Genomic DNA, 14,590 nt, shown 5'->3' with positions numbered 1-14,590 from the left:
AATGTTGGTTTTCGGCCTTGTTGCATACGTGCAGTGATTTCTCCAGATTCCCTGAACCTTTTGATGATATTACGGACTGTAGATGGTGAAATTCCTAATAGCTTGTTGAGAAATGATAAATGTTGTTCTTAAACTCTCTGACAATTTGCTCACGCATTTGTTCACAAAGTGGTGACCCTCACCCCATCCTTGTTTGTGAATGACTGAGCATTTCATGGAAGCTGCTTTTATACCCAATCATGGCACCCACCTGTTACTAATTAGCCTGTTCACCTGTGGGATGTTCCAAATAAGCATTTCTCAACTTTCTCAGTCTTTTTTGCCACTTATGCCAGCTTTTTTGAAACATGTTGCCGGCATCAAATTCCAAATGAGCTAATATTTGCAAAAAATAACAAAGTTTACCAGTTTAAATGTGAAGTATCTTGTCTTTGCAGTCTATTCTATTGAATATAGGTTGAAAAGGATTTGCGATTCATTGTATTCTGTTTTTATTTACTATTTACACAACATGCCAACTTCACTGGTTTTGGGTTTTGTACTATCGTATGTAAGTGTGCAAGTTGAAACAGAGCCTATGACTCCATGCAGAAGTGGTGTTTGATCTTAGAGTTGTTCTGACATATTTGGGTCTGTGTGCTTTCGCTATACAGTTGGAAATCGCTCAGAAGCATCCGGACATCTACGCCATCCCCATGAAATTACCCAAACCAAATCTCAACCGTCCTCAGCCTATAGGGTGAGAGTTTGTGTTCATTGTCAGAAATGTGCAGCTCTTTCCTTTACTTACTCTGTGATGTGTGTGTGTGTTATATCGCAGTTCCAGCTCCAATCCTGAGCCACAGGCTCCATCCAGGCAGCAGTATTCTGAGAACAGACATGATGAAGATGAGGCAGAGTACCGCAGACAGCTGGCTGACAGCAACAAGAGAGGATATTACAACACTCAGAAATACAAGGACACAGAGTTGTAGTAAAAAAAAACACATGGCATCATCATTACTTCATTACACAATGACATATTAGATATATATGTAGGTATATATATATATGTGTGTGTATATTTATGTATTTATTTGTATGTATGTACATATATATGTGTATGTATGTACATATATGTATGTGTATGTATGTACATATATATGTGTATGTATGTACATATGTGTATGTATGTATGTACATATATGTATATGTATGCATATCTATATATATACACACACGCATATATATATATATACAGGCATATATATATGTGTATTGTAATTTTTTTCATGTTCTTTTCAAACATTATTTAGTTAAGAGTCAAACATCTGTTTTGTGTTTTTTTTGGGTTGTCATCTCTTACACACACAAAATCACGTTGCTCTTTGTGCTCAGTTTTTTTTAGATAGAAAATGTAAATATATGTATTTTGTACGAACCTCAAATTTGGGAATCTCCAAGTCTGTTCAAAGTAATTAAGGTTTTTGTTCATGATTTTGTCGCGCGTTTGATTTGATATGTAGAACGTGTCGTGTTTTGTGTGTACTTTTACTTCTCTGTGAAGCACATGTTTAAGTGCCTTTGTCATAAAAAGCACAAATTATTCATAATGTGACTGAACCTCAGCCGCTTCAAAATGATCCAATTTGAGTCATTTTAATTTACTGGAACTTCTATTATTGGTCCTATAATTAATTAAAAATCAACGACTAGGGGGGATGCAATTAAAATATGCAGAATCTAACCATACTGAATAAATGCATTTGGTTTGTTTGTGTTGGAATGCACAGAACTAAGTCAATATGGAAGATCTTTAGGTTGAATTATTGGGCATAAAGTATATTTTCGTATCTGCTTGCAACTACATACTTGCTGTTTTTATAACAAAGAACAATATTCTGTTATGGTTATCAATTGTATATGTTATGAGACAATCATGGTAGTTTTATCTTAAATATATGTTTGATGGGGGATTTCAAATAAACGTTTTTTTTTCTACATATTGTTGTGTTGCTGTGTTTCAATTCGCGCACTTTGCATTTTGAGTGCATAAGTGTAACTACCACGCCTAAACGCAGTACACTGCCAGTACCCGGATGCTGCACTCACCACACCCCATAAATCAGTATCTGTCTGCGTATGCGCAAACAACTTTATTCGGAGGTTAATTTGTGTCTTCATTAAGAAAGCTTTTTTTTTTTACGCTGATTTTATATACACTGAATTTTTAAACCCGGATTTTTATTATACTGAATTTGTAAACACTGCATTTTTAAACAACGACGTTTTATACAATTAATTTTAAAACGCTGAATTTTCAAACACGTGCATGGTTTGATGTAAAGAAAAAAATCAGTGATGTAAAAAAAAAAAATTCAAACGCAAAAAATTCAGTTACATAAACTCAGTGTCAAAAAAAAAAAAGCTTTCAAAATGCAACACGGAACGACACAGGAGGTCCTTCATACCGACAGCCATCAGACTGTATAATACGTATGTTCCTTCTTGACTGCACTTAAATGTAGAATATATTTATATTATTCATATAATATATTATATTATTTATATTATTCATTATTATTTGTGAGCGAACTGTGGTGCTGAATTTCCCCCAGGGATCAATGAAGTACTTTCTATTCTATTCTATTCTATTCTATAAAGACTCACAATAACGTCCATAATATATTGCAAAAAATAATTTCGTATGTGCATCAAATTTATTTATACAGCAAAATAATTTTCGACAAATTAAACATGCGACTCCAAACGGGACAAGCGGTAGAAAAATGGATGGTTGATAAACGCTTAAACGCTTCAATTATTATTAGCGTGTAATGCAATTTTTTTTTAGTTACTGCCATGTAACCACCCAGTCTTGGCTAAAATGAAAAGCTTCAAATTTGAATAATGAATAGGCTCCAGCGCCCCCCGCGACCCCGAAGGGAATAAGCGGTAGGAAATGGATGGATGGATGGAACAATGTGTATATACATATTTATATATGATATCATTTGATAATAAAGGAAACGGAAGTGGCTAAAATGTCGCGCATGCGCAAATTAATCAGGCAGGGGCGAAATATTGACAAAGCGGTATTAAGCCCCGCCATCTTTACTTTGGCAACGTAAGAGGAATAACATTCTCTTTTTCTTCGCGTGGATTGACTCAGTGGTTTTAACACACAACTAAAAAGAAGTCACTGCGTGTATATAATACACCCGTCATTTTTTGGTCCGTGTGCGACGACAATATCTGTTTGGAGCAGCGAAAGCAGGTAAGTTAACAACGTGAAAAGAGACAAGTAACCGTGAGTCTAAATTCAGTAAAAAAGCGGGTTTGTACGACTCGTTTATGACTCGCACATCTCTATATGTGTCACTTTTGATGTTAGAATTTACTGCGATGCAGCCTGTGTTCCTGAATAAATATTTATATGTACTACAACAACAAGGAAACATGATCCTTTCTTCCAACAGCTTGAGTCGATTTTAACCTCGCCGCAGGGTGGCAGCACTTTGACGTAGTGGATGCTTCGCTGTAGTAAAACCTCCAGCGAAGAAGAAAACTGCTGACGTTCGAAAACATTTAGCTTGTTTTCCGCCGCATGAACGTTGAGAATGTTGAAAGAGTTCATAAGAGAGAGGCTGATGTCGGCAGCTGATGAAATATTCAGACTGTTCGAAGGAACGATTGCGTCGTACGAGGAGGAACTTTCTCGAACGAGAGAGGCGAACGAGAGACATCGACAACAACGGGAAGCTGTTTGCAGTACACAAGTTGCGACCCATGTTGAAGGTATGTTGTTCATCTTTTACTGCACCTTTTCTATATTTATACACAGAACCTGGGAGACAACATTAACACGTTCTATCTATTAAATCAAAAACGTGTTCTCTCATCATAATTATTAGTTCTCTTCTTAGAAGTATTATGGATGTACAAAACCCCAAACCAGTGACGTTGGCACGTTGAGATCGGTAGGTTGTGAGTTCAAACCACGGGTACATTAACTTTACTTTAACTTTGTGTAATTCGTAAATAAAAACAGAATGCAATGATTTGCAAATCCCTTTCAACGTATATTCAATTGAATAGTGCCGAACTCTGTAGAACTTGCACCTCGCTCGCTGACAACAAGCTATCCATACACTTGAGTAAAACGGAATCCATCCTGTTTGGGTCCCACATCAACCTTAAGAAAGTCAATGACTTCACTATAAAAGTGGGTGACATTGTTATCACCAGGAAAGATGAGGTCACCTACCTAGGTTCCATTCTAGAGGCTAATCTTTCCTGTGATAAAATGGCAGCCAAGGTAATCAAAAAGGTCAACCAACGAACGAGATTTCTCTATAGAATTTCCTCTCTGGCCAACAAAAGCACCATGAGGATTCTAGCGGGAACTCTTGTTCAACCCTTTTGCGATTACGCATGCACCTCCTGGTACCCTAGCACCTCCAAATCCCTCAGATCAAGACTCCAAACATCCCAAAACGAGCTAGTCAGATTACCTCTAGACCTCCACCCCAGATCACACCTCACTCCTACCCACTTCTCCAAAGTGGGCTGTCTCAGGGTGGAGGACAGAGTAAAACAACTTGCACTGAGCCTAGTCTATAAAATCCGCTACACCTCCCTGATACCGAAGTACATGTCAAACTACTTTCTTAACGTAAATGACCGCCATAACCACAACACCAGGGGGAGCTCCACTAACCACGTTAAACCCAGATTCCGAACTAACAAAGGTCTTAACTCATTCTCTTTCTATGCCACATCAATATGGAATGCACTCCCAACAGGTGTAAAAGAAAGGGCATCTCTATCCTCCTTCAAAATCGCACTAAAAGAACACCTCCAGGCAACTACAACCCTCAACTAACACCCTCCCTTCCACAAAATACCTCTTCGGATTGTAAATAATCAAATGTAGACACTTTTTCTTACACTTTCTGATCTCTCTCTCTATGTCCACTACTTGCTGTACATATCCTACCAAGTCAGTCCTACACTGTTTCAATGTCCATTTCTCTGATGATGCAATTGTTAATGCTGATTGTTGATGACTGAAGTGTTGATACCAACCAAACCTAACCCCCCCTCCCTCCATATCCCACACCCTGGATTGTAAATAATTCAATGTATATACTCTGATGATTATCTTGTGTGATGACTGTATTTTGATGTTAGTATATATTTGATAGTATATATCTGTATCATGAATCAATTTAAGTGGACCCTGACTTAAACAAGTTGAAAAACGTATACGAGTGTTACCATTTAGTGGTCAATTGTACGGAATATGTACTGTACTGTGCAATCTACTAACAAAAGTTTCAATCAATCAAACGTTGTATCTATTAAATCAAAAACGGGTTCTCTCATCATAATTATTATTTCTCTTCTTAGAAGTATTATGTATGTACAAAACCCCAAACCAGTGACGTTGGCACAATTCTTGAATAAAAACAGAATACAATGATTTGCAAAACCTTATATTCAATTGAACAGACTGCAAAGACAAGATATTTAATGTTTGAACTGAGAAAATGTATTCTTTTTTGCAAATAATCATTAACTTAGAATTTAATGAGAGCAACACATTGCAAAAAAGTTGGCACAGGGGCATTTTTACCACTGTGTTACATGGCCTTTCCTTTTAACAACAATCAGTAGATGTTTGGGAACTGAGGAGACTAATTTTTGAAGCTTTTCAGGTGGAAGGATTTCCCATTCTTGCTTGATGTACAGCTTAAGTAGTTCAACAGTCCGGGGTCTCCGTTGTGGTATTTGTAGGCTTTGTAATGTGCCACACATTTTCAATGGGAGACAGGTCTGGACTACAGGCTGGCCAGTCTAGTACCCGCACTCTTTTACTATGCAGCCACGCTGTTGTAACACGTGGCTTGGCATTGTCTTGCTGAAATAAGCAGGGGCGGCCATGATAACGTTGCTTGCAACATATGTTGCTCCAAAACATGTATGTAACTTTCAGCATTAATGGTGCCTTCACAGATGTGTAAGTTACCCATGTCTTGGGCACTAATACACCCCCATAACATCACAGATGCTGGCTTTTCAACTTTGCGCCTATAACAATCATGACGTCTACAGTTTCCAAAAACAATTTGAAATGTGGACTCGTCAGACCACAGAATGCATAGTAGAGTTTTAACTTGCATTTACAGATGTAGCGACCAACTGTAGTTACTGACAGTGTTTTTCCTGAAGTGTTCCTGAGCCCATGTGGTGATATCCTTTACACACTGATGTCGCATTTTGATGCAATACCGCCTGAGGGATCGAAGGTCCATAATATCATCGCTTACGTGCAGTAATTTCTCCAGATTCTCTGAACCTTTTGATGATATTACAGACTTTAGATGGTGAAATCCCTAAATTCCTTGCAATAGCTCGTTGAGAAATGTTGTTCTTAAACTGTTCGACAATTTGCTCACACATTTGTTCACAAAGTGGTGACCCTCGCCCCATCTTTGTTTGTGAATGACTGAGCATTTCATGGAAACTGCTTTTATACCCAATCATGGCACCCACCTGTTCCCAATTAGCCTGTTCACCTGTGGGATGTTCCAAATAAGTGTTTGATGAGCATTCCTCAACTTTCTCAGTCTTTTTTGCCACTTGTGCCAGCTTTTTTGAAACATGTTGCAGGCATCAAATTCCAAATGAGCTAATATTTGCAAAAAAGAACAAAGTTTTCCAGTTCGAACGTTAACTATCTTCTCTTTGCAATCTAGTCAATTGAATATAAGTTGAAAAGGATTTGCAAATCATTGTATTCTGTTTTTACTTACAATTTACACAACGCGCCAACTTCACTGGTTTTGTAGTTGGCCAATTCCACTGGATCGGTGCCATTTGTGTCTCCAGGAAGTCAAATTTAGGAATGCACCATGAAATTAACTGAACATGTTTTTTTATTCAGCAAAGTGTCCGGCACATTGATCTGATTGCATGGTTGTTAAATATGATTTCAAAGATAATGTTAACTACCTTGAACAATGTGAAAATAACATTCAGATATTCTGTTGGTCACGGGATGGATAAAAATAAGTTTACTCACTTATTTTGTTGTGTATTTTAACTTGGGTGTTGCTTAAACTCTCAGCACAGTCCTGTTACCTAAGTTTATTGAAAAATATATGTTGCTGAATCACTAACTTGCTTAGTGTCAACATTTAGACTTGGACTTAGACTTCCTTTTATTGTCATTCAAATTTTAACTTTGCAGTACAGATAAGAACGAAATGTCGTTGCATTAGCTCATGGTAGTACAGGATAAAATAGCAATAAGGTGCAAATATAAATAAATAGATTACTGTACAGATAAATATATTGCACTTTGGCATATGCATCCACGTTTATGGATGTATGTTATATTGTCTTTTATATCCCAGAGAGTTAATCCATTTTTGGGGGGAATTGAGGGGATTATTATGATGCGTTCAAGAGTCTTATGGCCTGAGGGAAGAAGCTGTTACAGAACCTGGAGGTTCTGCTACGGAGGCTGCGGAACCTCTTTCTAGAGTCCAGCAGTGAAAACAGTCCTTGGTGGGGGTGGGAGGAGTCTCTGCAGATTTTCAGAGCCCTGGTCAGGCAGCGGCTTTTTGTGATCAATTCCATGTGGCTATATTTCATATTTTTGCAAATTCTATGTTAAAAAGTCACTCCTGTTATTCCAATGAGCCATCTTCAGTTTAGAAACATTGTACAAAATGAAAAAAAAGTTGCTTGGGATGGGGCAATACACATTTTGAGTAGTTTAATATGTGTATTATCACATTTAGTTTGGAAAAAAAAGGAAATTTTCATTTATTTTTAGAGTTACACCAAGAAAAGTGAACTTGTTCGGTGGTATGTCCCAATTATTGTGGCCTCAAACAAGACAACATTGTCTTAACTAAAATAAGCTGACATAATGATTCTTGTCTGTGTCCTGCAGAATTCCATGAGCTGATTGGTTGTCAAGAAGAATGTCCACCTGAGCTGCTGGAGGCTTTAAAGCCTCCCAACATTAAAAAAGAGGATGAACTTTGCATTGCCCAGGAAGAAGAGTGTCTTCTTGGGTCGGAGGAGGCTTTTGTCACTAAGTTGCCACTGACTGCTGTCTCTGTGAAGTCTGAAGACCAAGAAAACAAACCACAAATCCACAACTTCTTAGCTCCACTATCAGACAGTGACGACACAATGTTACACTTTCCTGACAGTGAAGACAGGTGCGACACCCAGGAACTTTTGAGCAGCGATCCAGACTATGAAGCCGATATGAGGACTCACATGGACAGCAAAGAACCTGAACTCTTAGAACAAAAGACAGGTAAAGAATGTCTGACCTGTTCTGTTTGTGGTAAAAGATTTAGCTCTGAGAGTTATTTTACTCGACACATGCGGACACACACAGGAGAAAAACCTTTTAGTTGCTTGGTTTGTAGTAGACAGTTCTCTCATAAGGCAAATATGTTAACACACATGAGAACACACACAGGAGAAAAACCCTTTGTTTGCTCTATTTGTCCTAAAACCTTTTGTAAAAAGCCTCAATTGGCTCAACACATGCTGACACACACAGGAGAAAAACCTTTTTGCTGTTCGGTTTGCAGTGAAAGATTCTCTCAAAAATCAAACATGGTATCACACATGAGGATACACACTGGAGAAAAACCCTTTAGTTGCTCATATTGCAGTAAAAGATTCTCTCACAAGGCAAATATGCTTTCACACATGCGAACACACACAGGGGAAAAACCTTTTAGCTGTTTAATTTGTGGTGAGCATTACACTCAAAAGTCAAATATGGTAACACACATGAGAACACACACAGGAGAAAAACCCTTCAGTTGTCCAGTTTGTGGTAAAAGATTCTCTGGGAAAACTAACATGGTAACACACATGAGAACACACACAGGAGAAAAACCTCTAAATTGTTCAGTTTGTGGTATGAGATTCTCTGAAATAACGAACATGGAATCACATATGAGAACACACATTGGAGAAAAACCTTTTTGTTGTCCGGTTTGTGGTAAACGATTCTCTGTTAATGCAACATTGCTGTCACACATGAGAATACACACAAACGTAGGGATGTGTACTGAATTCAATACTTTTGGAGGTGCTGACCAAATTCAATTCATGTAAAATCAAATGGTACCATACCTTTTGTTGCATGGTTGTTATGTCTAGTTGCAGACTTGCATTCATAGCGGTCTGTCTCTAGGTAATGTAATTTTCCATGCCAACAAAGCAAGCATGCCTGATGGCAAGCACTCAATAGTAAGGCTCCACTCTTAAAAAGACATGAGTCGATGCTAATTTACATTGGATGTGCCATATACATGCTACTGATTAGCATTAGTGATTTTACATGGCAATTTCAACACCTCCAAATCTGGTAATGGAAAGTACAACTAAGATGTATGTTACAATTAAACAGCTGGTTTGTGATAAGTACAATATCTACAGTAGGATCACTTTGTTGGACTCGAAAAAAGACAAGACTGGCACATTTAACTTAATGACAAAGACTACATTCAGACTACGGCAACACACCGAGGAGAAACTGAAATGAATGCGCACTTGCAAAATATACTCAGAAGTGTAATAAAAAATTAAAAAACTGGACAACACAATAATCATCAGCTCACCGTTGAATATTAAATTAAAAAAAATGTTTTATTATGAAGCAAATTGACATTTATCAGCACATGAACACTCATCGAACATTGGCACAATTGAGAACCGGTATCAATTCCCATGTAACAGGATATGGTACTGTATCAGTTCAAATGTAAAAGGTACTCATCACTAAACAATTTTTGAGTTGCTTTTAGTGCTTAAAGCTCAAAAAGGCTCATTATGTCTTCATGTTAAACATACTCTGCAGTTTCTTCCAGTCAGATCAGATTTTGATACGATAGTTGGACTATTTTACTTTGACATTTTTCAACTGTCTTCCTCAGAAGAGTTACTGTATTGGTCAGGTGTCCGATAGTTTATTGCTGCAGCAATGATGCTACTTTTTTAAGTCTCTTAAAAAAAACTTTACTGCGGGAGCATGTATATCAACAATGTAGCAGAGACAGAAAGCACAATGTAAGCTAAACCAACAAAACTCGAAAATTGGTGCCCATTAAAGGAACTTGTTTTGTTTGGATTAAAAGAACGACCAAACAAACGGTTATCTACAAACCGGGGCCACTCTTGTGGAAAAGTTGGACCCCTGGGTCAAAAAGGTTAAAGTGGAACTGCAATGTTTTTTTTAATATTTATTTTGTCTTTTTGTCTCTCATAATGATTGTGAACGATAGGCAAAATTCTGAAATAATAAGTGCAGTTCCACTTTCAAAACCCCTGATCTAGTATTATTACTAGATTGTATTATTATTATTATATTATTATACTAGATTATTATTATTGTCTATTGTGAGCGAACTGTGGTGCTGAATTTCCCCCAGGGATCAATAAAGTACTTTCTTTTCTATTCTATCTATTCTAGTATAAACTGTCTAAAACCAAAAATTCATGTTTTTGGGTATTTAATTGTCTTGTCCTTTTTGTATATGAAATATGTGTTTTAGGAATAAAATGAGAAAATATTTGAGAATCAACATTCATTTAAGGTGTGTATATGTACTTTTTTTGGATGTTTTTTTAGAAGAAGAAAAAAAAATTGTGATATATTTTTTATTGTTATTGTTTTTGGGATATAAAATTACTAGCATTGTCAAATTATTAACTTTTTAAATTAGATTAGTCATACTGTTGAATTTGGATTAATAATGCTTAGTCACAGGTTATTACTCACTTGCATATTTTAAATTAACTTCAAAAAAATAATATTTAGACACAAAGCCTATTTCAATGTCAGAATGTTATCCAGGAATTTTAAAAAAATGTTTTACTTAAATGCACGTCACTCATTTGCCCCAAAATTTGTAAAATTTTTATATAATAGCCTTCCAAGACCCAATCTCTTGTGTGGCATGCATTTTTTTAAATCTTGGAAATTTGGGCTCTTTGTACCCCCAATGAGTATAAAAACACAGAAAATTCTGAACTTTCTTTGTATTTTTTTTTCTAACATGTGATGTGGTATACTCTTCTCTTCCTCTGCTCTTAAGTAGAAACCAGGGTATTGTTGGGAAAAAGTTGAATTCTGGTCTACAAAATTAAAAATGTGATGCACATATGTGCACGCAAGGTCCATCTAAGACAGGCCTGGGCAATTATTTTGACTCGGGGGGCCAAATTTAGAGAAAAAAAATGTGTCTTGGGGGCCGGTATATCTATTTTTAGGAACGCTAATACAAAACCTCACAATAATGTCTGTAATGTAAATGTAATTTTATTTTTTTCTATGATTGATAAAACACTGAATATTGACAACATATGAATGTCACACCCCGTCTCGAGTGACCTGTTTTGGAATCATGCGAAACGCAACAAAAATGCAACAAACACAGCGAAATATGAACGTGAAGGGTAAAAAAAACACCTACAATCTGATATATCACTAAGCTTTAGAACTTTGTTGTAAAAATCTCAGGCTGGCCGCTCTGGAAACACTCTGTGGAAACGCTCCCCACACACACTGCTTGGTGCCTGGTCTGAGCTGCTGTGACGTAGATTACCATAGTAACTACTTAGATGACCATAGTAACTAGTATATCATGCAAAAGTGCAGATTCCAACCATTGAAATACTTTGTATAGTTCAAGACTTATGGTCATTAGAAAACATCACTGCACATCAAAATGGCAGCTTCACTTTCCATCTTAAAGATCTAAAAAAATTATTTGGGAATTTCCGGCGGGCCAGATTGAAAAGCTTAACGGGCCGCATGTGGCCCCCGGGCCTTAATTTGCCCAGGTCTGGTCTAGGAGGTTAAGTTTGCCAGCGAGTGCACCGGTCGAAGTCTCCTCACTCATCTTTACTCTGGTGTATGCATTGACCCGATAACTGACTGTATAATAAATAACCTTTCAGTTAACCAGTTGAGGTAAAGTAGCCAGTACGGTCAAAATAAATGGTGTGGTTAATCAGCGTATATTTATGATGAATGCAATATATATTTGTTCGTGATTATTAAATACTCACATGAGTTAACTCATTAATTTTGACAGCTGTAAAAATGATCTATAAGAGGAGAATATATATATTATATATATATATATATATATATATATATATATATATATATATATATATATATATATATATATATATATATATATATATATATATATATATTTATATATATATATACACAGCAGTACCTCCACTCCAGTAAGAAGCGGTCTCAATTCACTTTCCATTGTATTATTTTTTTCTCAGTCTTACTGCATATTAATGGGGCGGTATAGTTCGGTTGGTAGAGTGGCCGTGCCAGCAACTTGAGGGGTCCAGGTTCGATCCCCGCCTCCGCCATCCTAGTCACTGCTGTTGTGTCCTTGGGCAAGACACTTTACCCACCTGCTCCCAGTGCCACCCACACTGGTTTAAATGTAACTTAGATATTGGGTTTCACTATGTAAAGCACTTTGAGTCACTAGAGAAAAAGCGCTATATAAATATAATTCACTTTACATTAATTGTGTGAATGCTCCAAAGCATTCACACACACATGGTTTTTTTTCGCCAAGATTCATCTATGTATTATTATTATTATTATTCTCCACCTTCCACATTTTTCATCCGATTCAAACTGTTCCAACTTCAAACTGCTTAGCCTATTCGGGAATCGCGGGCTTTCCCTTGACAAATTCTAAAAATTCCCAGAATTCCAGGTTTTCCGGGACATTTTTCTCATTAAAAATGAGTTGGCCATTTTTTATCAAAATTCCACTACTTCCACATTTTTTAACTGATTCAAACCATACCACCTTCAACACATTCCACCATCCTGGAAATTCAAACTACCCTTTTTACAAGTTTTTTAAAAAATTCCAGGATTTTCCAGAATTCCTGGTTTTCCAAAGCCCTTTTTTCTGGCGACTACTTCTCCCACATTTTGTAACGCATTTCAACGGTTCCACTGTCAAAACATTCCTCTTAATTAGGACAAAAAAACCGAAGAGGTTTTTTTTAACTGGAAAAATTCCAGGAATTCCGTAGTACCATTTCTCAATTCAACATGTTCCGACTTCAACATTTCTTGACCGATCTATACAATTCCAACACAAACCATTTCAGCTCATTCAGGACATTCATGCTGCTAATCATTTCATTTTCCCCAAATTCTCAAATTTCCAGGAAGTTCCTTTTGAAATGAATGGGACATTTTTCCAAGTTGCACAATTGCCACATGTTTCAACCTATTCAAACCATTCCAACACATTCCACTCATTCTGGACATTCAAACTAACACTTTCCCAAGTTCCAAACCAAATTCTGTTTAACCTGAAAATTCAAACACTTCAACATTCCAACATTCAAACTATTCTTACATTCATACTACGTTCTGTCAGCATTTCAGTGGAGTTGTCATGTTTTTATTTTTATTTTTACTCATAATCTTAAGCATATCAGTTTTGAAATAATCATGGGCGACCAAAACATGCAACGAGGTGATGAAAATAACAGATTTGCATTCTTTTATCTACACTGTGTGTGTAGAAATAGGCTCAGGTTCTTTGGTGACGTCACACCAGGAGGGGGCGTCATATCGAGTCTGGAAATAACTCCTAACCCTGTTTTTGTACTGGTTTTTGTACTTATTCTGATTATTATTATTTCGTTATTGTTTGTAAATGTTGCAGTTTATAAATAAAGGTTTATATAATAAAAAGTGGAAATTAAAAAGGGGCGTTCCCAGTACTATTAATACCAATTGCCGTAAAATTAATTTATATTTGGGAAATGGGATACTGTATGTTTTGGTCATTGAATTTAAGTTTCATGAAGAGGAGTAAAGAAAACCTGTATGAAAAAAACGAAATTCAGATTTAAAAACTTTTTTTTTTTAATTCCCATTCATGAAAGGCAGCTAAAACATGGATGCCAATTTTATTTTCTGGGGCGGAAAAAAAACTGACGTCATAAATCACATGTTATCTTTCTGTTGAACTTGCACACATTATTTTACGGTTATGACCGCAATGCAGTTGTTTCTTTCTTTCTCGGATTTCCTATGGAATTTATTTATTTTAATTTTTATTTAAATCTTTATTCATAAATTTCAACAATTACAAACAGACGAGAAACAATAATCAAAATAAGTACAAAACAGCGCCAGGGGGTTGTAAATTCAAAGTAACTAAAATAGAATGCAAATATATATATATATATATATATATATATATATATATATATATATATATATATATATATATATATATATATATATATATATATATATATATATATATGTATATATATATATATATATATATATATATATATATATATATGTATATATATATATATATATATATATATATGTATGTATGTATGTATGTATATATATATATATATATATATATATATATATGTATATATGTATGTATGTATATATATATATATATATATATGTATGTATATATATATATATATATATATATATATATATATATATATGTATGTATGTATGTAT

The 14,590-nt window shown here is 35.8% G+C and overlaps 2 protein-coding genes across 11 annotated transcripts in view; both read left to right on the top strand.

The window, feature by feature from the left end:
• The window catches only part of tjp2a (tight junction protein 2a (zona occludens 2)), a 100,763-nt gene extending 98,781 nt beyond the window's left edge, over positions 1-1,982 (top strand). For all 10 annotated transcript variants that reach the window (XM_062031595.1, XM_062031591.1, XM_062031598.1 and 7 more), the window contains 2 exons: positions 654-739; positions 821-1,982. In XM_062031595.1, coding sequence (XP_061887579.1) covers positions 654-739; positions 821-974 — 240 coding nt within the window. In that variant the 3' untranslated portion in view covers positions 975-1,982. The remainder of the gene's footprint in view (positions 1-653; positions 740-820) is intronic.
• Positions 1,983-3,065: 1,083 nt separating this feature from the next.
• Positions 3,066-10,690, top strand: LOC133638712 (zinc finger protein OZF-like). The gene is made up of 3 exons (XM_062031584.1): positions 3,066-3,256; positions 3,459-3,777; positions 7,946-10,690. The coding sequence occupies exons 2-3, from the start codon at positions 3,600-3,602 to the stop codon at positions 9,136-9,138; spliced, it is 1,371 nt and encodes a 456-aa protein (XP_061887568.1). The 5' UTR covers positions 3,066-3,256; positions 3,459-3,599; the 3' UTR covers positions 9,139-10,690.
• The last annotated feature ends 3,900 nt before the right edge of the window (positions 10,691-14,590 follow it).

Source organism: Entelurus aequoreus, linkage group LG21 (assembly GCF_033978785.1).
Source record: "Entelurus aequoreus isolate RoL-2023_Sb linkage group LG21, RoL_Eaeq_v1.1, whole genome shotgun sequence".
Lineage (NCBI taxonomy): Eukaryota > Metazoa > Chordata > Actinopteri > Syngnathiformes > Syngnathidae > Entelurus > Entelurus aequoreus.
The sequence above is the reverse complement of the archived record's forward strand: the minus strand, read 5'-3'. Positions and strand labels throughout refer to the sequence as shown.

Excerpts from the sequence above, each read along its gene's own strand:
- LOC133638712 (XM_062031584.1), top strand. The coding sequence starts at position 3,600 with ATGTTGAAAGAGTTCATAAGAGAGAGGCTGATGTCGGCAGCTGATGAA. Across the intron at positions 3,778-7,945 it reads AGTTGCGACCCATGTTGAAG|AATTCCATGAGCTGATTGGT; the intron begins GTATGTTGTTCA and ends TGTGTCCTGCAG.